Source organism: Loxodonta africana, chromosome 9 (assembly GCF_030014295.1).
Source record: "Loxodonta africana isolate mLoxAfr1 chromosome 9, mLoxAfr1.hap2, whole genome shotgun sequence".
NCBI classification, from domain to species: Eukaryota; Metazoa; Chordata; class Mammalia; order Proboscidea; family Elephantidae; genus Loxodonta; species Loxodonta africana.
Genome location: NC_087350.1, coordinates 75428601 through 75450785, shown reverse-complemented (window position 1 = coordinate 75450785; position 22185 = coordinate 75428601). Strand labels below are relative to the sequence as shown.

At 40.2% G+C, this 22185-nt stretch overlaps 2 protein-coding genes across 4 annotated transcripts; one reads left to right on the top strand and one right to left on the bottom strand.

Annotated features, from left to right (window-relative positions):
* Positions 1–452: 452 nt before the first annotated feature.
* Positions 453–5981, bottom strand: MRPL50 (mitochondrial ribosomal protein L50). The gene is made up of 2 exons (XM_003407558.4): positions 5847–5981; positions 453–3244 (listed from the first exon to the last, which is right to left on the bottom strand). The coding sequence occupies exons 1-2, from the start codon at positions 5936–5938 to the stop codon at positions 2857–2859; spliced, it is 480 nt and encodes a 159-aa protein (XP_003407606.1). The 5' UTR covers positions 5939–5981; the 3' UTR covers positions 453–2856.
* A 232-nt stretch (positions 5982–6213) lies between these two features.
* ZNF189 (zinc finger protein 189) lies at positions 6214–21586 on the top strand. 3 transcript variants are annotated; one of them, XM_064291658.1, is made up of 3 exons: positions 6214–6534; positions 7248–7329; positions 16964–21586. In XM_064291658.1, the coding sequence occupies exons 1-3, from the start codon at positions 6502–6504 to the stop codon at positions 18679–18681; spliced, it is 1833 nt and encodes a 610-aa protein (XP_064147728.1). In that variant the 5' UTR covers positions 6214–6501; the 3' UTR covers positions 18682–21586. The 3 variants fall into 3 exon arrangements, with proteins under 3 accessions (XP_064147728.1, XP_064147726.1, XP_064147727.1); XM_064291656.1 differs by having other exon boundaries at positions 7203–7329; XM_064291657.1 differs by having other exon boundaries at positions 6215–6534; positions 7245–7329.
* The last annotated feature ends 599 nt before the right edge of the window (positions 21587–22185 follow it).

Below are 22185 nucleotides of genomic sequence, written 5' to 3'. Positions count from 1 at the left end.
GTTCGAACCTAGCTTCCATAGAGTTAAGACCAAAAACCAAACCGTTGTCATCAAGTCAATTCTGACTCACGTCGACTCTATAGGACAGAGTAGAACGGCCCCATATGGTTCCCAGAAGTGGCTGGTGGATTCAAACTGCCAGTCTTTTGGTTAGCTGCCCGAGCCATGAACCACCATACCACCAAGGCTCCCTGTAAAGATCACAATTTAGGAAACCCTCTGGGACAATTCTGCTCTGTCCTATGGGGTTGGTATGAGTTGGAATTCGACTCAAGGGCAACGAGTTAGTGGGGTGCTATTAATCAAATTTGTTATTCTTGAGATTATTTAAAAATAAGGAGAAATGCTCATAATGTGAAGTGGGTGGGATGTTGGAGGAATAATGTCAAATATTAAATTGTAAAAGACAATTTTTTTTTTCATTTGGAAATACAGTAGAATGTTAAAGGTGATTATCTGAGTGGCAGGATAGATTCTTTTTTTTTTTTTTTACCTGTCCCAATTTTCTAAAAAGAATGTGTATTGCTTTTTATAATTAGAAAAAATATGTTAAAATATAAGGGAGTAAAAGAGCAAAATCTGTTTTATACTTCTTGAAACTTATTGTTTATGTAAGACCATTCCTATTGATCCTACACCTCTATTTTAATGGGAGATTTTATACAACTCGGCATACCTACTGACCTTATAGGAGATCCAACTAAATAAAATCAGCTGATACCAGTTATATAGTAATCATTCATTTATTTTTGAAAGTAAGCATTCTTAAATCACTTATGTTTGCTTACCTCAATACCTCAATAAACAAATTAGCAAACCAAATTCGATCTGTTCAGGGAAACTAAAGGTCGTTCAGTGTACTCAACTATAAACCAGTGACGCCCTCTAGAGTTACTGATGGAAACACAGTTAACCTTCCTTGCTACGTTTACCAAAACTGATGCTTTAAGTGGTGATATCTGTCTCTCACCTCAAACACCACCTGAGAGTGTATTAGAAATGCATTAGACCAGGATTCACTCCACATCTACTGAATTCGTATCTGCATTTTAAAAAGACCCCCAAGTGACTCACACGCACTCTAAATTTTGAGAAACAGTGCTCTAGGATGCTCTAGATTACAAAGAAGTTATTTTCTCCTGCCTGAACACTTAATGAAGCCTGGTTTTTGCAGTCACTTCTCCAGCTGTAACCAAGCCTTCTTCCACACTGACCTCCCCATCCCTTACTTTCATCTCATCCTTTGCAGGTTTTTCTGTCTCCAGATCAGAATTAAAAGTTGCATGGATAACCAAATCTTGTATGTATAATTCAAACATTTCCATGCTGTATGCCTTTTCTGTGTAGTAGAAGCAGAAGGGGCATAATTATGACAGCTCCAGGGCTCCAAATACTGACACTCAAGACATTTATGAGGTTCTTAAAGGCAGTTTAACTGAAAATCTGATTGTATGCTGAGGATACTTACAAGCCATGACTATACTGTAATTAATTTTTCTAATAGATATGCTAGAACTTACATATCCAATTGGATTTTGCCCTCTTCAGGAGTCACCTTGGGAAAGAGAATAAACGCCTTTTCTTTTGTTTAAAACTTTTCTATCAGAATTATTAGTGGAGCCAAGATCAAACAATTTAAGAAATTCTTTCCCCATCTCATTTAGTTTGACCAAAAACAATGCCTAATTTAATCACTAATTTTGTCATTCAGAACCACCTGGTTAACTCACTACTTGAATAATTTCCACAAATTAGGTACGCTAATGTACCAAGAACTACCACCCTACTGGCTACTCATATGTGTCACTGGTACTAAGGCCACTCTTTTAAGAATTACAGAATTGATACAGGGTTTGAAATAAGCATTATCTCCTTTGAAGGGAGGAATATTCATTTAGAAATATAAAAATCTGATATGTCTACTATTAGAAAAAAATAAGTCACAGCACTTACTAGTTGGCATACATTCCAATTTTTCCAAAGTTATAATACTTATTTGAAGTATTACTTTGCTCAGGGAATGGGGAAGATTTCAATGTGTTCCTCTTCTAAACTGTTCTGTTGCCCCAAGTGATTTTCAAATTGGGAGGCATATTGCTAGCAATAAGCTCATCAGATTTATCCCTATGCTGAACGTGGACATTGTGGAAGTCAACACTTCTGACTCTGCACATCTGATAAAGCCTCAAGTTAGGCAATACATGGCCCAAGTTATCTATTAGATGTGCCAAGAGACTAAACCTCAGATGATCATTTTCTAGGGAGACGTTCTGCCAACTTTCACCATAAAAAAAAATTTACAACATACCACACACTTCAAGAAATCTCTTTAATTCTAAGAGAAATGAATACAGAATGCACAGTATCACTATTTCTACTTGTAAACAGTAATAGAAACAACTTCATGTAATAAGCAATAGAGCCTTTTATGTCTTTTATAAGTATCTAACCTGTTCCTTAGTTTTAAGAGTCCTAACATGATTAAAACATTTTCTTGCAACTACTATTTCATGCCTATAAAGGGTAAAGTCCGTATCTGAACTTGTAATGGCCTCCTGTCTTACACCCAAGTTAACTGTAGTGTCCTCTAGAGAAGAATTTCATAAATTATTAATGACCTGATTATATTAAATTAAAAAAAAAAAGATTTCACCAAAGGTGAAAAAAAAAATTCCTGTTATTTGTCAATTCATGATGATATAAGAAAAAAACAGATGATGCATCCTTCCATAGAAAAGGTGGGTTTAGAGATAACCTAGTAGTATTTCACATGGTAAAATATCAAAAGGTCTGATAACTCCATCCTGCTTGAGGGGGGACAGGGAAAGACTTCAATGTGTTCCTCCTCTGAATTGCTCAGTAACCCCAAGTGATTTTCAAATTGGGAGGCAGATTATTGGCCATAAGTTCATCAAATTTCGATCTGTCCTGAACAGGAACACTGTAGAAATCAAGAACATCTCTGACTCTGCACATCTGATGAAGCCTTGAGCTAGGCACTGCATGACCCAATTCATCAGCTAGATGTGCCAAGAGACTAAACTTCAGATGACCATCTTCCAGGGAGATGTCCTGCCAACTCCTAGGAACAGATGGACCAAAAACTTCTTTGACGCGAGATTCCAGACGACTCTGGAGATCATCAGGTGGTACGTATGTTCGGCTTCGTAAGGGTGGACACACCAAGATAGGGTCTTTCTTCACCTCTTCTACTGCCTCAGCCACCACTGGCTCTTTCTCTTTCCTGGAATCATCAAAAACACACATGTGAGTCTTTGGCTCACTGTATCAGTGAAGCTGACAAACACCAGACCCAACCCTGGCCACCAATCAAAATCAACAAATTATCTGCACACTTACCACTCTTTTGGGCACTGTGGAGAACAGAAAATAAGACAGGGTCCCTGCCCATGGAATACTTATAGTTTGAGTTGGCACAGATAAAAAAATAAAAGCTAATAACATATTTTATGTGCTGTAAGAATTATTATGAATGGATGAAATTAAAGAAAAAAAAGGAAAATCTTCCTATTTGGGATTCCCAGTCCTCCAGGATCTGACCTCAGTCCACCTCTCTAACCTCATCTCCCACTAATCTCCTGTATACTCTCTTGACTCTACCCAACCAAACTACATTGTTTCTCAAACACACTTCCACTTTCCTGACACCATGTGTTGGCTGAAGCTATGTCCTATCTGAAATGCCTACCTTTCATCTCTATCTGCAGAAATCTTACTTATCCTTCAAGTTCTAGGACAAAACTATTCTAAGCTTTCCCTAGTCTCTCCAGTCAAATATAACTGTGAGCTCCTCTGATTCCTGCAGCACTTTGCTTTTATTATTCTCAGAACACATTACATCCTGAGTTTTAACTTCATTTACCTTCCACTTCCCTTACTAAATCAGGGTTTCTCATCCTCAGCACTACTGACATTTTAAACTAAATAACTCTTTGCTGTGCGAGGCTGTCCTGTGTATACTAGCACGTTTAGCAGCATCCTTAGCCTCTATCCAGTAGATGCCAGTAGCACCCCCATCCCTTAGTCATGACAACCAAAAACATCTCCAGACATTGCCAAATGTCCCCTGAGGGATGGGGGGGGGGTGGGGTGATGAGGCAAAATTGTTCCCAGTTGAGAACTACTGTATCAGATTATAAACTCTGGATACACAGACCTGTTTTATTAATTTTGGGATCCTCTGAAAACACATATAATAATTATTTGAATAACTATTTTCAAGTATATGGGCCAATAATGGAATCTACTTGACATACTCAAAGTGCTCAAGAAAAAGGTTATTCATGAGCTACCTTGGGATCTCTGTTTCCCATGGAGTTGGCATCTGATTGGATTTGGTCATCCCTGCAGAAACTGGAATGAAATTGCTGCACCTGGCCAAGAATACGGTTTTTAATGCCATTCCTCTTTGCCTACTCAAGGACTTTCTTTCAGCAATTAATCCCTCTGTCTGCATCAATTCTTTATCAGTTTCTCCCTCTCTGCTAGAATAGTCCCAGGGGCTTACAGTATGCTGTTAACACCTTCCATCTTCAAAGAAATTCTCCCCAGACTCTAGGTTCCCCTCCTTTACCACAAAGCTTCTGAAACCAGTCTTCTGTATTTATAGTCTCTACTTCCTCACCTCTCATTTTCTCAAGCCAGTCCAGTCACACCTCATCACACTCAGAATGTAATTCATTCCATCTCACCAATCTCTTGTTCTGCTCTACGTGTCTTAATTTTCCACTTCCTGAAATTATATTCTAGATTTTTTTGTTTTCATTTTCTTCTGCACTAGAACATACACTCTATGAAGGCAAAACTTTGAACTTTGTCTTATTCACTATTGTAACCCTAAAATATAGCCTGGTATATAGTAAAAAAATAGTAGACACTCTAAATATTTGCTGAATTAACGAATGAAATAAACTTGGAGTTTTGAGAGATTATCAAATACTAGCCAATGAAGAGAAGACGCTAATACATGAACTGATGTCACAGTCCAAAGGAAAAAAAAATCCTTTTAAACAGAAATTTTTTTGAAACCTAAGAGAGGACATACATTTTCCCTGAAGAGCATGCCCTAAACGTTATCTGGGTCAAATAAGATATTACCTTCAAATGATTCCACAAGATGCAGTGGGAAAAGCCAATGGGGAGTCAGTTGACCTGGGTTCTAGACTCAGCTCTGCAATTAACTCGCTTTGTGACTTTGAGAAAAATACTTCCCTTTTATGGGGTTGTTTCCTCCTATGTCAAAGAGTACTTAGGCTTTGAGAAGGAACTCTGTTTCTGCTGCTATAGACAGCCTCCACACTTGGAGAAATGTGGGTCCAGAGATGATATTTAATATCTGTTGTGTAAATCAATGGAACAATGAACAAAATGAAAAGACTGCACTTCATTTCTGAATCTTGCTTGTGAATATACTCCGCATAAAGAATTTACTGAGCACTTTCACATTCATGATCCAAGTTGATCATTCCGAGTCATTTGTTTCCTGAAACCTCACCCGGTGCCTGGCAGGTAAGGGTAGTATTTCCGTTATGAGAACATTGAGGCCGGGATAGGAAGAGACTGGGTCCCACCCTCGCGGAGAATGGTGCTGAAGCTTCTGAACTCAGACCCCTAACGCACTTTCCTCCTGTTAGGTTCCATCCTAATAGCATGACGCCCGGTTTTGCACTTGTCCTTTCATGTTATTATACCACGAAAATACTTGGTATAATAATATGACATCCCTTTTAGGACCCCCTTCATGACCGTCTAGTTTTTTTTCATGACCGTCAGTTTCTCTCTTTACTTTCCATGAAAGTGACCCACGGTCTAACCTTCGGCTTTACCTGAATCGAGACCAAAACTCTCGGCGTGGCGCCCCTGAAGCTATCCACGTGAGTCCTCGTCTGGTAACGCAGAACACGGGTAAAGCCGCCATTTCCAAGGAGAGCTACCGCCCGGAGCTTACTCCCCAGTCGGCAGTGACGCGCCACGACCAGCCAATGGAATGCAAGCTTAATGGGAGATGTCATTTTTTTCCTGTTAAGGCTCACCATCGTCGCCCCCCTCCCCGTGCACGCCGGGAAATGTAGTCATTGCCGACCGACGCTGGAGCGCGGCGCGCTCTCGGAGCATGACGGGAATTGTAGTTGGGGGGCGTCCCGGGAAGATTCCGGGTGACGCCTCTGGTCCGGGGGCGGGCGGTCATAGCGCTCCTGGGCTGAAAGGAGGAGGCACTAACAGCGGGGAGGAGGTTTTAGAGAGGCCTGGAAGGCTGCGCAACCTGGCAGAGGAGGGGGTTGGGGGCTGGCGGATGGTCAGGGAGCGCATCTGATATGCTGCTGGGGTCGTGACCGCCCGGGGACAGAGGCAGGACCTGGCCGGACCCAGCCAGGAGGCCTCGTCTCCGTCGGGCCTATTCTCCAGTGATCAGATAGGCCTCACCAGAGGCTCCTTTCCGTGCAGCCGCCGCAGGTTCCCGTCCCGTTCTCTGGCCGAGAGATGGCCGCCCCGAGCCCCCCGCCGGAGCCAAAGGTAAGTCGCCCCTCCCCTCCGGGCAGCCTCGTTCTCCCCGTGTTACCTGAGCTAGGCCGCGCCACTGGGCCACCCCGCACGGCGGTCTTTAGGGCCAGCACCTGTAGGGAGCTAGCCCCTAGTGCTCTTGGGTGTGGTCGCCACCAGACTGCCCACTGACTCTTTTTTTTCTAGAGCGACTTGATAAATCGGCTAGAGAGAATTAGCTTGTGAGTTCCTTCAGATGAGGCATTTATCTGTGTTTTCTGTCCCTCCCTTGTGTCTTCTACTCCGGGCACCATGCCTGAACCCAAGGTGGATGCCTAGAGAACCTGGTGGAATTGAACAGGGTCACTAGCTGGTGCGAATGGAGAATTGGAGCGGAACAATAAGGTGAAAGAAGCTAGGAGAAGTTTGGGGACGGCAATATTAGGGCATATTTATTAAGCCAGAAAAGTTTTCTTCTTAGGCTCTTCACAAAGACGACAGGATTCCAGCCCAGTTGCCCTGTAGTCTTAGGTTCCTGTTTGTTACAGCGGGTTCTCAGAATTGGACCCCACTTGGAACTCTTTAGTTATTATGTTCCTCCTATCCTACTGAGCCCTGATAAGTGATTGCCTCTGCCGCTTTCAGTGGTAGAATTGTCCTTGAGACAACAGGAACTGACTACGGAAATCATACTATTTCAGGGGTTGCTGACATTTGAGGATGTGGCTGTGTTTTTTACCCAGGAGGAGTGGGATTATCTGGACCCAGCTCAGAGAAGCCTGTATAAAGATGTGATGATGGAGAATTATGGGAACCTGGTGTCACTGGGTAAGAATCTTGTTTCTCTGATTAAAATATCTAAAAGGCTACTAGAAATCACACTGTGAGAACACTTGGACCAGCACCAAAACTCTTTATTCAAAGTTCTGATCCAAACCTTACAGCCAGTTATTGTTCCCATGACTCTTATCCTTAGTGTCCTTTCAGTGACCAAAATACCAAGCCTTTCTGGCGTCCTGTCTTCATAATCTCATTCCCATTTTGCTCTGTACTTTCCCTCCTGGCTCATCCTCCCACCACTTTCCTCCCACCCCTTTCACTGCCTTCTGGAGCCCCTGTTCCTCTTCACATAATGTTCCTTACCCCTCCTGGCCTTAGCTGAAACCTGGCACTTTCTCAAGGACACCACCTCCCTAGCAGTCCTTCCAGTGGAGGCTGCTTATTCTCCCACACCTCTCCTCCTTCCCCATCCTTTCTCTCAGGGCTGGAAGGGAGAACTGTTGTTCTCCGAGCTTTTCCGTGCTCTTCCCAAATCACTCATTTTCCACCTTCAAACAAACTTTCTCCTTTGAGGCCTCAGCAGTCTTGCTTTACCCACTCAATTCCTCTTCACTATCATTTGTCAGCTTCCTCGGTCCTTCATACATAGACTTTGTCACATGTTTCACAGTCTTCTCTATGCTAACCCACACCGTTGCTGATGATTTCAGCACATGGATGACCCAGCCAATACTTGAGGTTTAGTGTATTTTGACTGCATTGACCCCAAGGACCCTGCTTTCCAGTTTTATTCAGCAACTCACATCCATAATCATACCCTCAATTTTGTTATAACAGACAAATCTTAAGCCTAGTATCTATTATGTGACCAATTATTTATGCAGTGGATGTTTATTGATTGTGACTAAACAAGGGTGACTAGAACAGGTATGCTCTCTGCTCTTGTGAAGCTTATTATAACTAATCTTTCTACCTTTCCTACTCCTTTCCTACTAAGCCTATTTATTCTTAACAGTGTTTCCTGTCCCTTGACTTCTTGTTTTTTTTTCCTTTCCTGCAAGCTGTCAGTCCCCTCCTAATTGTACTTCCTCATCTAACCCATAGTCCTGTATATAAATAAGTCTCTAACCAGCATGCCGCCTTGCTTGCCACATTGTCATCATGCTCTACCCACTCTTCAAACTTCAGATCCTGTATCAGTTATAAAATCTGCCTTTTCTTCTCCCCTACCTGAGTTGCTAAACACAGCAGGAGAAATTCTGTAACCAAAAGTCTTGGTATTATATGCCCCCTCTATATGCATGACTTTTTTTCTTCTAGTCCCCACTGGGTCTTTACATCTCAGCAGTTTTTTTTGTCCTTGATTTGCTCATACACCTGTTTCTTTTAGGGAGTATTCTGAAAACTTCAGAGTTTTCTTTGGGTTCATCACGCAGTAGTATACCTCACCTTCTGTTTCACAGAGAACACAGAGACCACTGAACATGAGCTCTCACCGTCTCTGCACTTCATCTGCAAACTTAAAGCTGCTCCCATCTTCTCACTTCACCAGAAACTTACCCATTAGTCATCCTTTTTTTTTTCCTTATAGCGTCAATCTCTCCTCCTGCTCTCCTGTTAACTTTGTTCTGATAATAGGTATGTTCATGGCTCTTTCAGTGTGAGAAGAAAGGTGGCAAGGGTGAGGAGGGTGAGAGAGCTCCTTTGGGCCAAGGTCTATCTCTTGCTACTCCCTATAACTTGCTACTCGTTCTTCACAGCCAAGTTTTTGTTAGAGTAGAATAGTTAATTCTTGTTCTATACTTCGTTATCTCCCATTATCTCTGAGCCCGTTTGTCTTGTCACTACCACTGCCCATAAATTGTTCTGACATTGATCTATAATGACTTAATGGTTAAATGCAGTAGACTCTTTTTTAACCTTGTTATTCCACCACTCTGTGAGTATTTGAAACTCTCTTGCTTTCCTCTATTGGCTTACACTCTTATACTTCCTCTCAGTCTGTACGCTTTCCGTGGGGGACCTTATCTATACTCAGGCCATTAGCTACCGCTGTGTGATGATAAATCCCAAATCTTTATCTCCGGCTGAGAGAAGTAATAAGGAGCATAACTGTCTAGGATCCAGTCCTGGTTCATCCACTTACTAGCCTTGTAACTATGGGTGAATTACTTAGCGTCTCTGTGCCTCGGTTTCTTGTTTTAAAAATGGAGATAGTAATAACACCTTTTCAGGTTATTGTGAGCTTTAGCTGAGTTAATATATGTAAAGCACCTAGAACACTGACTGGCACATAATGATATAAGTGTCGATTGCTATCACCACCATTATCTTCTCTGTTGAGCTCCGAATTCCAAGTCATCTCCTTTTGAAGACAACGTAAGTAACTCACACCTGGCATATCTGAAATAGCCCATTAAGATCTCAAGGGCCTCCTCTTCAGAGTTAAGCACACCTTTCTTTGTGCTATCTGGTAAACACTTCCGTTGTTTAATTTATCGTACTCTACTGTAATCATTCTTTATGTGTTATTTCTCTAACCAGACTGATCTCCACTGAGGATAGTAACTATGTCTTTTCCATTTGATATCCAGCGCTTAGCATAGAGCCAGATGTGTATTGTATACTTCTAAAATACTCGTGTGACCAATTGAGTAACTTAATTGAAAACTCACTATTTCTTGACTGGATTATTGCATTAGCCCCTAAACTAGCCCCTTGCCACCTGTCTCCTTTCTCTCCATATATCCTCTTACTGCCACCAAAGTGATTTTTTACTAGTTAACTGCTTAAAACTTTTGACGGTTCCCGATAGCATACAGGGAAACCCTGGTGGCATAGTGGTTAAGAGCTATGGCAGCTAACCAAGAGGTCAACAGTTCAAATCCACCAGGCACTCCTTGGAAACCCTATGGGGCAGCTCTCCTCTGTCCTCTAGGGTTGTTATGAGTCAGAATCGGCTCGACAGCAGTGGGTTTGGTTTTTTTTTGATTGATAGCATATAGGATAAAAATCCTAATTTCAGTTTCTTATTCTGTCATATTACAAACAAAACTCCATTGTGACTCTTGGTGACCCCACGTGTTACAGGGTAGAACTGAGCTCCATAGGGTTTTCTTGGCTGTAATCTTTACAGAAGCAGATTGCCAGACCTTTCTTCCAAAGTGCTCCTGTGTGGATTTGAACTGACAGCTTTTCTGTTAGTAGCCAAAAGCAAACTGTTTGTACCACTCAGGGACCTCTTCCTGTCATACTAAACCAAAAACCAAACCTGTTGCTGTCAAGTCGATTCCAACTCATAACGACCTTATAGGACAGAGTAGAACTGCCCAATAAGGTTTCCAAGGAGCAGCGGGTGGATTCAAACTGCCAGCCTTTTGGTTAGCAGCCAACCTGTTAACCACTGTACCTGTTAAAAAAGACCCATTGCCATTGAGTCGATTTTGACTCATAGCGATCCTATAGGACAGCGTAGAACTGCCCCATAGAGTTTCCAAGGAGCACCTGGTGGATTCAAACTGCCAACCTTTTGGTTAGCAGCCATGGCACTTAACCACTACACTACCGGGGTTACCACTGCACCAGGCCCTCCTAAATATAGCCCCTGCCTAGCTTTCTGGCCTCATCTATCATTTCCTATATACCACTTTAGTCTCTACCCATATTGGCTGCTGTTTTTTTTTTTTTTTTTTAATGCCTTGATGTCTCTGAGTCACTGCCAGCTTTATCCACACATGTGGTATCCTGGTTGATACCAAGTGCCCTGGCTTACCTATTCCAAGCACATGGAGTACCATATGAGCAAAGGTGTGATGAGCGCATCTGAGGTCTTGTACTTTCAGGCTCTCTTCTTTAACTGAAATACAGTTTTCCATCATTTATTATTTCTGCCCCCTGCAATCCTTTCAACCTCCTCTACAGACCCCATTTTATCCCCTTGATGAGAGATTACCATTACTCTACTGTTCCAGTGTAGTACTTTTCCTTCACTTTATCTTCTTCCTTTTCCTAACTCAGCTGTCTTCTAGCTTTGTAATTTTTGGCTTCTCATTCATACTTTCCATTCCATGCTGCTTTTTCTTTAAAAACTTTAGTAGCTATATTGATAATACAGCTGATGACTTCTTAGTTCTTTGCTTCTACAATTTTAGTGACTTCTTTCTAGACTAATTGAGCCACATTGGATCTTGACAGAACTGGGAATTGCTGTATGTACAAGATCTTGAAATCGTCGTTTCTCTTCTTTGATTATAGTCTCTCTCTTCAATCATTTGTTCAAATACGTACTCATTCAATAGTTATCAAGCATTGTGTTAGGAATGCAGGTTCTTTTCCATCTTCCATTCTTTTACCAAGGAAACAGTTCTTTTTATACTGTTGGATATTGGAGTTGGCAACTGTGGCCTACAGGTCAAATTTGGCCCACTGCCCATTTTTGTAAATAAAGTTTTATTGGAACATGGACATGCCTGTTCCTTTATATATTGTCTATGACTGCTTTCACACTACAATGGCAAAATTGAGTAGTTGCGGTAGAGACCATGTAGCTTCCAAAGCCAAAAATATTTACTATCTGACCTTTTACAAAAAAAGTTTGCTGACTCCTGCCCTGTCTTAAAGTTCAGCCACTTCCACCTTACCATTTCCTTGCCTTCTTTCTCCCACCTCAGTTACCATACTATTAAAATTGTTTGGTTATGTATTATAGAGATCAACTCAAGTTCATTTAAGCCAAAAAGAAAAGTTATTATAGGGACATAGGGATATCTTATAGAATATATGAGCATGATTATAGCTGGACACAGGAAAGAACTGAAACCAGAAATTGGATCATTCTCTCAGGAAGTCAGTAATTGCCCTTTCTCTCTTTGTGCTCTGTTTCTTTCTCCTTAGCAGGCCAGTTTTTCCCCGTATGTTTATTTACATGCTTCTGTTCCTTTAGCTTCTGAGTTGATAAATTATAATTCTAGTCATATTTGTACTAAATAGATATTTCAGTTTCAATTCCAAGTTCCTGGAAGAGATCCACTTTGAGGCAAGCTATGACTGCTGGATGGGAGCATATGATGCAAGCATGACAGATACCCCAGAAGGTGATTATAGCTACCAGCCATAGTTGTAATGGACAGTCATTTCAAGGCTGTTGAGTGTAGGATCCTAGATTCACTTGTCTTCTTCACCTGCCTATCTTTTTAAACTATTTTTATATGCTAGTGTCATTTGGTTTTATTTACTTTAGAAATGTTAAACGAATAATTTATTAGGATCAGCGCAAAGCTGGTTCCTATGAGATAGAGGTTAAAGATGTCCCAAATATCCAACTTTTCCAAACTGCTGTACCACTCCATCATCTCTAACATCAACTACTCCTCCCCTTGGTACACTCCCTCCCATCTTTGGATTCCCTAATTTGCTGCAACATCTCATAGAACTCACGAACCATATAAAGGAAATGACCCATGTAGTTGTGGAGGCTGGGAAGTCCCAAATCTGTGGGTCAGCATAAGCTTCTCCTGACCCATGTGGCTGCAGGGGCTGATGAACCCAAACTAGCAGGTCAGACCACAGGCTGCTGGCTCACGAGGCTGTGGAAGCTGGCAAATCAGGTCAGGTGATAGGCTGCTGGCCCATAGGGCAATGGAAGCTGGTGAATCCCAGAATTGGCAGGTTAGATGGCAGATGGCTGGCTTGAGTCCCAAGAACTGGAAGTCAGTTGATCACGAACCAAACACAGCATCCAGATGCAGAGAGAGTGAGCCCTGCCAGGACACGCACATATTCCTTAGATGCAGGCCACACGCCAGGGAAGGGCGTAACTTGAGTAAGGGTGGGACCTGAGTCACGCCTTTCTGCAAAGCTGTGCCTCAAGACACACCATATACCAATCCTGCTTAACATGTAAAATGGAGGGCAACCATACAATATTGGGAATCATGGCCTAGAGAAGTTGACACATAACCCCAACCATCACAGATTCTATATACCTTGTTTGTACAGTTGTACTCAGTCATTGCATGTGAGTTGCAAAGACCATGGCTGGAAGTGCCATATTAAATAATTCATTACACCACAAATGTATTATGTTTTTTTGTCTGGTAAAATAAGCCCTTCTTTAATATTGTTTATTCATGATACACTTAACTAGTTTTCTGTGTTCTCCAGTTGAAATTTAGATTTATTAGGGGTGGGAGGATGATTGGTTCATAGGATTTTGATTAAAATGCAGTTAGGTTCATAGATTAGTTTAGGAAGACTTGAGATCCTTAAAATAGTGAACTTCCTAAGTTTTATGTTTTTTGTTATTATTGTGAAGAGCATATGTATACATATATATATATATATATCTTTTGTAATACCCATTGCCATCAAATTGGTTCTAACTCATAGCAACTCTACAGGACAGAGTAGAACTGCCCCACAGGACTTCCAAGGCTGTAATCTTTACAGAAGGAGACTGGCACATCTTTCTTCCTTGGAGTGAGTGGCTGGTGAATTCTGTCAGCCTTTTGGTTAGCAGCTGAGCACTTAACCACTGCACTACCAGGACTCCTTTGTATAATATTTAGTAACTGGTTATTCTTGTATAAAAACCAGTTTTTGTTTTATATATGAATCTTGTTTTTAGCCACCTTACTGTACTGTCTTGTTTCTGTTTTCATTTGCTTCTTTTTGAACTTTAGGTAGAAAATCATATTATCTGCAAATAATAATTTTGTCTTAGTCCTTTGAGTAAAGCCCCAGAACAATATTCAAGGAAGAGACTTCCCTTCTCACAAAAAATTTACAATCCAATGGAAGGGACAAACAGTTAAAAAGTACAGTATAATAATAGCTTCAGTAGGGTTGCTATGAGTTGGAATTGACTCAAAGGCAATAGGTATAGAATTATGGACATGGAGCAGTGATAAAAATAGAACATCTAAATCTGTCTAGTGAGCTCAGTGAAAGCCTTGTAGAGGATCTGTTGCTTTGAACTGAATCTTAAAAAGAAACCAAGATTTTGCCAGGTCAGCAATGTTGAGGGACATTTAGTAAATGGGCTATGCAAAGAAATGGCATAAAAGATTATAACCCAAGCAATTCGCTAATCAAAACTATGATTGTGGGTGGGATGGTGAATTGAGGCTAAGTGACTGTGTTATGAAGAGCTTTGTGAGCATAGTAAAGAACATTAATTTGACCTTAGAGGTGATAGGGAGCTGGTGGTAACATGAATAGAATTCCACTTTATGAAGCTCTTTCTGGAGTCAGTGAGGCAGATGCAGTGTGGGGGCAGCCTAAAGACCAGAGCCAAGGGTTATTAGATTGCTGTTGTAAAGTCCAGGTAAAACTTGCTTGTGAGGGTAAAAAGGAGAGGTTAGATGCCAGAATGTAGAGTCAGTGGTTTGGGTGATTGATAACAGTGAGAAAAAGGAAGAAATCTGGGATGATTTCCTAGATTTTGGGACTTTAGGGTAATGGATGGTGGCACCCCTTAAGATGATGATTAGAGGTAGGGAGAGACATGAGAATAGATGATAACCATCATGTTAATTGTGAGCCCTCTGAAGCACCTAAGTGGAGAGGTCCTGTGAGTATTTATGTAGAGCAGGGTAAATGTGGGTAACAGTAATATTAAACAAATGACAAAGGAAGAGAAATAAAAGAGGAAAGTTGAGAGAAGAAAAGGCTAGAGAAGTAGGGAAAGAACTAGAAGAATTGAATACCGTGGAAACTAAAGACCTGTGGTGTCAAGAAATGAGGGATGGTCAACAGTATCAAATGCTGCTGAGTAAAATAAGGATTAAAAAATGCCCATTTATGTTTGTTATTTGAAAGTCATTGGTGCTCTAATAAGTTTCACTAGATGCTGGAAACAGAAACCAGATTTCACAGTAGGTTGCAAAATAGATTGGATGGGAAGAGGACATGGGAAACACGGCTAGGAAATGGACAGCTACAGGGTCAAGATTATTTTTCAAAGCTTGGCTTTCATCAGGAGGATTTCAGATTCAAATGATTTTTTTTTTTTCCAAACTGAGGTAAAGTTGGGCATATTTGTATGTTGGTAGGAAAATGTCCATGGAACGTGCAGATTGAAGAAAGAGGAAGGAATAGTGATAATTGAACAGTTGTCCAGGTGAGAGGGATCAAGGAGGGGTGGATGAATTAGCCTTGGTTAGGAATCGGCTGTATCTTAACGTACCATTGCAGATAATTTTATAGGCAGCAAGTTGAGGGAGTTCTCTCATTCATTTTTGTTATGTGAAAGAAGACATAGTCCGCTGAAAATGAACTTGAGTGGGGGCACTGTAAGTAGGCTAAGTAGAAATTAAATTTCTAGTTTCTTAGGGGAATAAGACAAGACATTTTCTGGAATAAAATAACACTGACTGGTTTGAAGTAAGCGAAAAGAAAACTCAAAGATGACTTCACAGTAGAAGACGAGAAAATTGAGAGAAAAGAGAACATCTGAAAAAGGACCTTGTCAGGGTCAGATATAAATTTGGTAGTGATCGAATCTCCTAGTGGAGTTATCCAGCAGGCAGCAAGAGATGGAAAATCAGGAAAGAAGTCAGAAGCAAATGTATGTCACTCTCTTACCTCATAGACCATTATTTTATCTTTACTTCAACACATGCAAGATTTTCATTTCTCAGATGTCATACAGACTCCCAATTAGAAGATAGTGTGCCTTGTATCTTTAGAGGAGCAAGAATCAGTTATACTTGAAGAAAAAGCTATGATTCGTGGTAGATGATGTCATGATCTACCACAGCATGCTCTTTTGCTCAATTTTTTCATTAACTTTGACCATGTTCCTTTACACTCACTTTTATTTTGTCACTGTGGTATAGACTGCATGTCACTTCAGCCATTTTTTTTTAAGCCATTTTGTTTCTTTACATAGGAACTGCTTTTTACTTAATATTTTCTTTGTCATATTCTTTCCCCATTTGTGCTCATCATCCATTCAAATTGATAGGGGGCTTCATGTCTTATATCTGCCTGGAATTCTTTTGTTGTGCAGTAAATAAATTCTTGTTAGTAAATGAATTGTTGCTTCCCCTAGTTGTCTTTTATCCTTCTCAGCATCCTTTTATGTGTTCTTTTCTGGTTTTGGCCTACTTACGTTCTAATAATGCTTCCTTATCCTAAATTTCTCTGAACCTATCGTTTTCTTTCTAAGTTAATCTTTCATCCTTGATAGACTGGTTCATCCCACCACTATTTTATTTCTTTGTTTACCTATCTTACTGTGCATAATTCACTAAATTTTCAGCCCTTCCTCCCAACTGTGCTTGTTCATTCTTTGCCTCCTGAATTCTCTTTTCATATGTGTTCTTCAAGCAAACCATTTCATTGATTTGTAGCTAAATAATAAGTATTTATTTACATAGCTTATACCAAAAGGTCGGCAATTCGAATCCACCAACTCTATGGGGCAGCTCTACTCTGCTGCATAGGTCACTATGAGTTGGAATTGACTTGACGGCAACAGGTTTGGTTTTATACTTGTTGCCAGGTACTGTTCTAAATGCTTTATGTATGTGAACTAATTTATTCCTCACAACAGTACTGTGAGATGTTAAACTACATTTATAGATAGAGTAGATTTACCTTGAGTACCTATTTTTCTTACAATTTCTCCGTGCTAGCAAAGAGCTTGTCTGATGTTTGCATTTCCTATTTATTGTTCTAGATGTTTTGAACAAAGATAAGGATGAGGAACCAACTGTGAAACAGGAAATTGAGGAAATTGAAGAAGTGGAACCACAGAGTGTAATTGTTACAAGAATCAAAAGTGAAATTGATCAGGATCCCATGGGTAGAGAAACCTTTGAACTTGTTGGCAGGTTAGATAAACAGAGAGGTATCTTCTTATGGGAAATACCAAGGGAATCTTTCACCCAGGAACAAAGAATGTTTAGAGGAAACACTAATATAATCCGTAAGAGACCAAGCTCAGAAGAAAAGTGTCATAAATGTGAAGAGTGTGGAAAGGGTTTTGTCCGCAAAGCCCATTTCATTCAACATCAAAGAGTCCATACTGGTGAGAAACCTTTTCAGTGCAATGAATGTGGGAAAAGCTTTAGTCGCAGTTCATTCGTTATTGAGCATCAGAGAATTCACACTGGGGAAAGACCCTATGAGTGTAATTACTGTGGAAAAACATTTAGTGTGAGCTCAACACTTATTAGACATCAGAGAATCCACACTGGAGAGAGACCCTATCAGTGTAATCATTGTAAACAGAGCTTCAGCCAGAGAAGGAGCCTTGTTAAACATCAAAGGATTCACACAGGTGAGAAACCCCATAAGTGTACTGACTGTGGGAAAGCCTTCAGTTGGAAGTCACACCTTATTGAACATCAGAGAACTCACACTGGTGAGAAACCCTATCACTGTACCAAATGTAAGAAAAGCTTTAGTCGAAATTCATTGCTTGTTGAACATCAGAGAATTCACACTGGGGAAAGACCTCATAAATGTGGTGAATGTGGGAAAGCCTTTAGATTAAGTACATACCTTATACAACACCAGAAAATTCACACTGGTGAGAAGCCTTTTCTTTGTATTGAATGTGGAAAAAGTTTCAGTCGGAGTTCGTTCCTTATTGAACATCAGAGGATCCACACGGGTGAAAGACCTTATCAGTGCAAAGAGTGTGGGAAAAGCTTCAGCCAGCTTTGCAATCTTACTCGTCATCAGAGAATTCACACAGGAGACAAACCCCATAAATGTGAGGAATGTGGAAAAGCCTTTAGTAGAAGCTCAGGCCTTATTCAGCATCAGAGAATTCACACCAGAGAGAAGACATATCCATACAATGAAACTAAGGAAAGTTTTGATCCAAATTGCAGCCTTCTTATACAGCAGACGTTCTACCCTAAGGAGAAATCTTATAAATGTGAAGAATGTGGGAAGGCTTTTAGTGTTAGTGCTCATCTTGTACAACATCAAAGAATCCACACTGGTGAAAAGCCCTACCTATGTACTGTATGTGGAAAAAGCTTCAGTCGGAGCTCATTTCTTATTGAACATCAGAGAATCCACACTGGTGAGAGACCCTATCTGTGCAGACAGTGTGGCAAAAGCTTCAGTCAACTTTGTAATCTTATTCGACATCAGGGTGTACACACAGGGAATAAACCTCATAAATGTGATGAATGTGGGAAGGCTTTTAGCCGTAACTCAGGCCTTATTCAGCATCAGAGAATACACACAGGAGAGAAGCCTTACAAGTGTGAGAAATGTGACAAAAGTTTCAGTCAACAGCGCAGCCTTGTCAACCATCAGAAGATCCATGCAGAGGTGAAAATCCAAGAAACCCACGAATGTGATGCTTGTGGTGAAGCCTTCAATTGCCGCATTTCTCTTATTCAGCATCAAAAATTGCACGCTACATGGATGCAGTAAATGTAAAGAAATGTTAAAGCTCAATTTGATTTGAGACTAGCTACCCAAATGCAGTTTCCCTGTGACTCAACATGAGTCAAAGTTAATGATAAATAAAGCAAATTCCCCTTGGCCTTAGGCGATGGTGTCTAAAGAGTCTGTGAATAGTGGACAAATGCCCATGGGCAGTTGCAGACTTCCATTACTCTTCATTTTGATTTTCATAGGGAAAGACTCAGATGATAATCTAAGCATCTTTCTTTAACAAATCTTTCAGCAGAGAGGTTAAACCCAGGTTTAGAAAGCTCAGTTATAGCTAAGAAAGGGAATGGGACAAAGTTCAATTGGAACAAGGGAGCTGGAAGCAGATGGTGTTAGAAAACAATGATTGTAACCGTCCTCTGTTATCTTTGGTGGTTCTTTCAGTTCCATGATACATCTGGCTAAGCATGCCAAAGTCCAGTGATTAAGCATATGATTAACTTTTCAAGGAAACAAACCTAGATGTTTTATTTGAAACTGGTATCCAAAATTGTGGTAAGAAAGCCAGTTGTTTGGCATGTGAGTTAAAGGCAGTTCCAATGCCTTGTGGTCCCTATATTTATCAAATGAGTGGACTTTTAACTTTATATGTAAAGATTATATGAGTAAGAAACCTAGCAAAGGTGATACCCAGAAACCTTGGGGAGTGCCTTTTTTTCCAAAATGACCCGAAAAGATGGAGGAAGACAGTGTTCTTTTGTATCTTCAGTATGTGAAAAATACTTGTAGCTCTATACAGCTAATTTTGTTTCTCCAGTACTGAGAGCATGTAAAACTGTACAGAGTCTGATCACCAAGGATTGGAAATAAAAAGGCCTGGAGTCTATGCTAGGAAATTGAGGATTTTTTTTTTTTTTTGGTATCGGTTTTTACGGTAATTAGATTTTGCATGCAGTTTTAAAATCCTTGTTTCAGGTTCTAGGGCTTCCCTTAATTAAGGGTTATTATAAACTGATTAATTCATCTCTGTTTTAATCATTAAAACCTGTTTTTTTTTTTTTGCTTTGTGTGAGAGTTCTTTGTTACTTTAGTGAAAAATCTATCCTACTGTCAAAGGAAAGTGCTCTCACTTATTCTACCTATTCTAACCTTGGAGTAAGGTTAAGCCCACGTTCTCTGAGTATAGAATTCTAAATCAACAAAGAACTCTAATTTTAACTTCCTAATGGTTCGAGAAGATGACCTGCCTTTCTTCTATAGCCCCAGATTATAATCATCTCCAAACTTTTTTCTCCGTGCCTCTGGATATGTATGTGTTTGTATACATACCAGTGGAGGTTATGGTACGTATGTAGAAATATGCCACTCTTTGTATACTCCTTTATATTCAAATTACGGTAGTCTTGGTTACTATACACTTAATACTTCAGAACAGTTTATAACCCAATGAAAATACAAAAATAAACTGCACCTGATTCCTCAATAAAATCCCACCTGCCCTGAATCTTCCCAGTTTTACTAATTGTTCTATAGTATTGGTTCCCGTGCCAGGGTCTTAAAATGATGTTTTAAAAATGATGAAAAACCTAATGTGTATGTTTTCACTGCATCTACACTAAAACACCATTTCTTTGCTTTTGATTGGAATTACTGTTTCATTTTATGGTTATCTTGCTTAGAATTTCTGGCTGTTGTTGACATTGTAATTTGAGGCTATGATTGTACAAGACATTCTTGTTAGAACTGTATAATGCCCTTGGATGTGAATTCAGAGTGACAATCAAAATTCCAGTAGCATTGAACAGTTCTTGATTACATATACAATTCACTGCTTATAAAAAGCATACCCAAAATGACTCATTAAGCAAGTTATCACGGGTTCACTTCTGTTTCCCAAGAAAATGATAAAAATACGCAGAGGACTCTACAGAGGGAAATGAGGTGCCTGGAAGAGGAAAGTTAAATCTTCTAGGAGGAGGTGATGCTTAAGATGAGATTAAAATAGAGTACCAAGGAACATGAATAGTGTGCCAAGACCAGGAGGTCTGAGAGAACCTGGTAACTACAGAGCAAATTGTAGCTCGCTGATTGGCACTAAGTAAGGTTGCCCTTAAGAAAGAGCAGATGAAGAGTTGTCATGCTAAGGAGATGGAACTTTATTCCTCTGCCTAAGATTCTATGGTAGATGGTTTCCTTGTACTGAAATAAGCTATATGTGTGTGAGTAAAAAGGGCACATATTTTAAGTGTACGTACAGCTCAATGAGTTTTCGCAAACATGTAACCAGTAGCCAGATAAAATAACATTACTGGTATCCCCAGATAATTCCCTTGTGCCCCCTTCTGGACGCTATACACATTGTGTGCCTGTTAGTGCCTCCATTTTAACTCAAGAAGCAGTGTTGAGATGAATGGGAGGGAAAAGATTTGAGACCGTGGTTCCTAACTTTTCTTAGATCTGTGGATCTTATCCTCAGAAAACTGCACATACAAAATATTGTTTCAGAGTCTTGTGGTTCCTATGCTAAGAACCTTAGGAGGCACTTAGAGTAGACTCTTAGGCTCTTACAGTTGAGAGGTTCTAATGCCTTCAACTAAGGCTGTGGGAATGGGAAGGGGATGGGTTTGAGAAATGTAAACAGACTTGGGTGCTAAATTGGATGAGGGAAGTGAAGAAGAGTAAAGATTCAAGGTGGGTTTGAGTGGTTGGTATTACTGAGAAAGGAAATGGTACACCTGGTATGGAATGAACAGATTACTAAAGTTGTTTTGAGCATGTAGCATTTGGTCTATCCATGAGAGTAGAGATTCCAGAGGTAATTGGATGTATGGGTATGATGCTCACGGGAGAGACCTGGGCTAGAAATTGATTAGGGATTCACCAATGTTTAAACATGAAAATGGATTAAGATATTTTAGAATAAAGCAAAAAAAAAAAAAAAAAAGCTCAGAGATGGAATCCTAGGGACCACTCTTGTTTAATCTTGGACAAGATGAAAAGGAGTCTGCAAAGTAGACTGAGGAACAGCCAGAGGTATGGAAAGTCCAATACATACTGATAAACTGCTTTAGGAAACCGACCTGGAAGAGACTGCAGAGAAGTCAAGGAAGGGTTGAAGAGGGTCCTTTGCATTTGATAATTACAGCCATTAATGAATTCTGCAAGAGTTGGGAGTTAGGAAGAGCTAGATTTCAAGGGAATTTAAGTATCACTCAGAGAATGTAGATCAGCAGTTCCTAACTACTGTCAATTCATGACAAAATTTCTCTATTCAAATGTAAAACAGTATAGTATTCCTGTAAAAACAAAGCTAAATTGACTAAAGACCTTACTTTATTCTGAAATTATGCTCTTTAAAAAAACTCATGAAATAATAGTGGTATTAGGGGATAGTCTTAAATATTTCAGGTAAAAAAAAAGTGTTGGCAGCTATTTATTGGATATTTCTTTTTACCCACTTAATTATACTAGTCTACCCTGGTGGCGTAGTGGTTAAGTGCTACGGCTGCTAACCAAGAGGTCGGGAGTTTGAATCCACCAGGC

Coding starts and splice junctions, on each gene's coding strand:
- MRPL50 (XM_003407558.4), bottom strand. CDS start 5,938: ATGGCGGCTTTACCCGTGTTCTGCGTTACCAGACGAGGACTCACGTGG. Junction 3,245..5,846: donor GAGTTTTGGTCTCGATTCAG/GTAAAGCCGAAG, acceptor TGATGATTCCAG/GAAAGAGAAAGAGCCAGTGG.
- ZNF189 (XM_064291656.1), top strand. CDS start 6,502: ATGGCCGCCCCGAGCCCCCCGCCGGAGCCAAAG. Junction 6,535..7,202: donor GCCCCCCGCCGGAGCCAAAG/GTAAGTCGCCCC, acceptor ATACTATTTCAG/GGGTTGCTGACATTTGAGGA. Junction 7,330..16,963: donor TGGGAACCTGGTGTCACTGG/GTAAGAATCTTG, acceptor TTATTGTTCTAG/ATGTTTTGAACAAAGATAAG.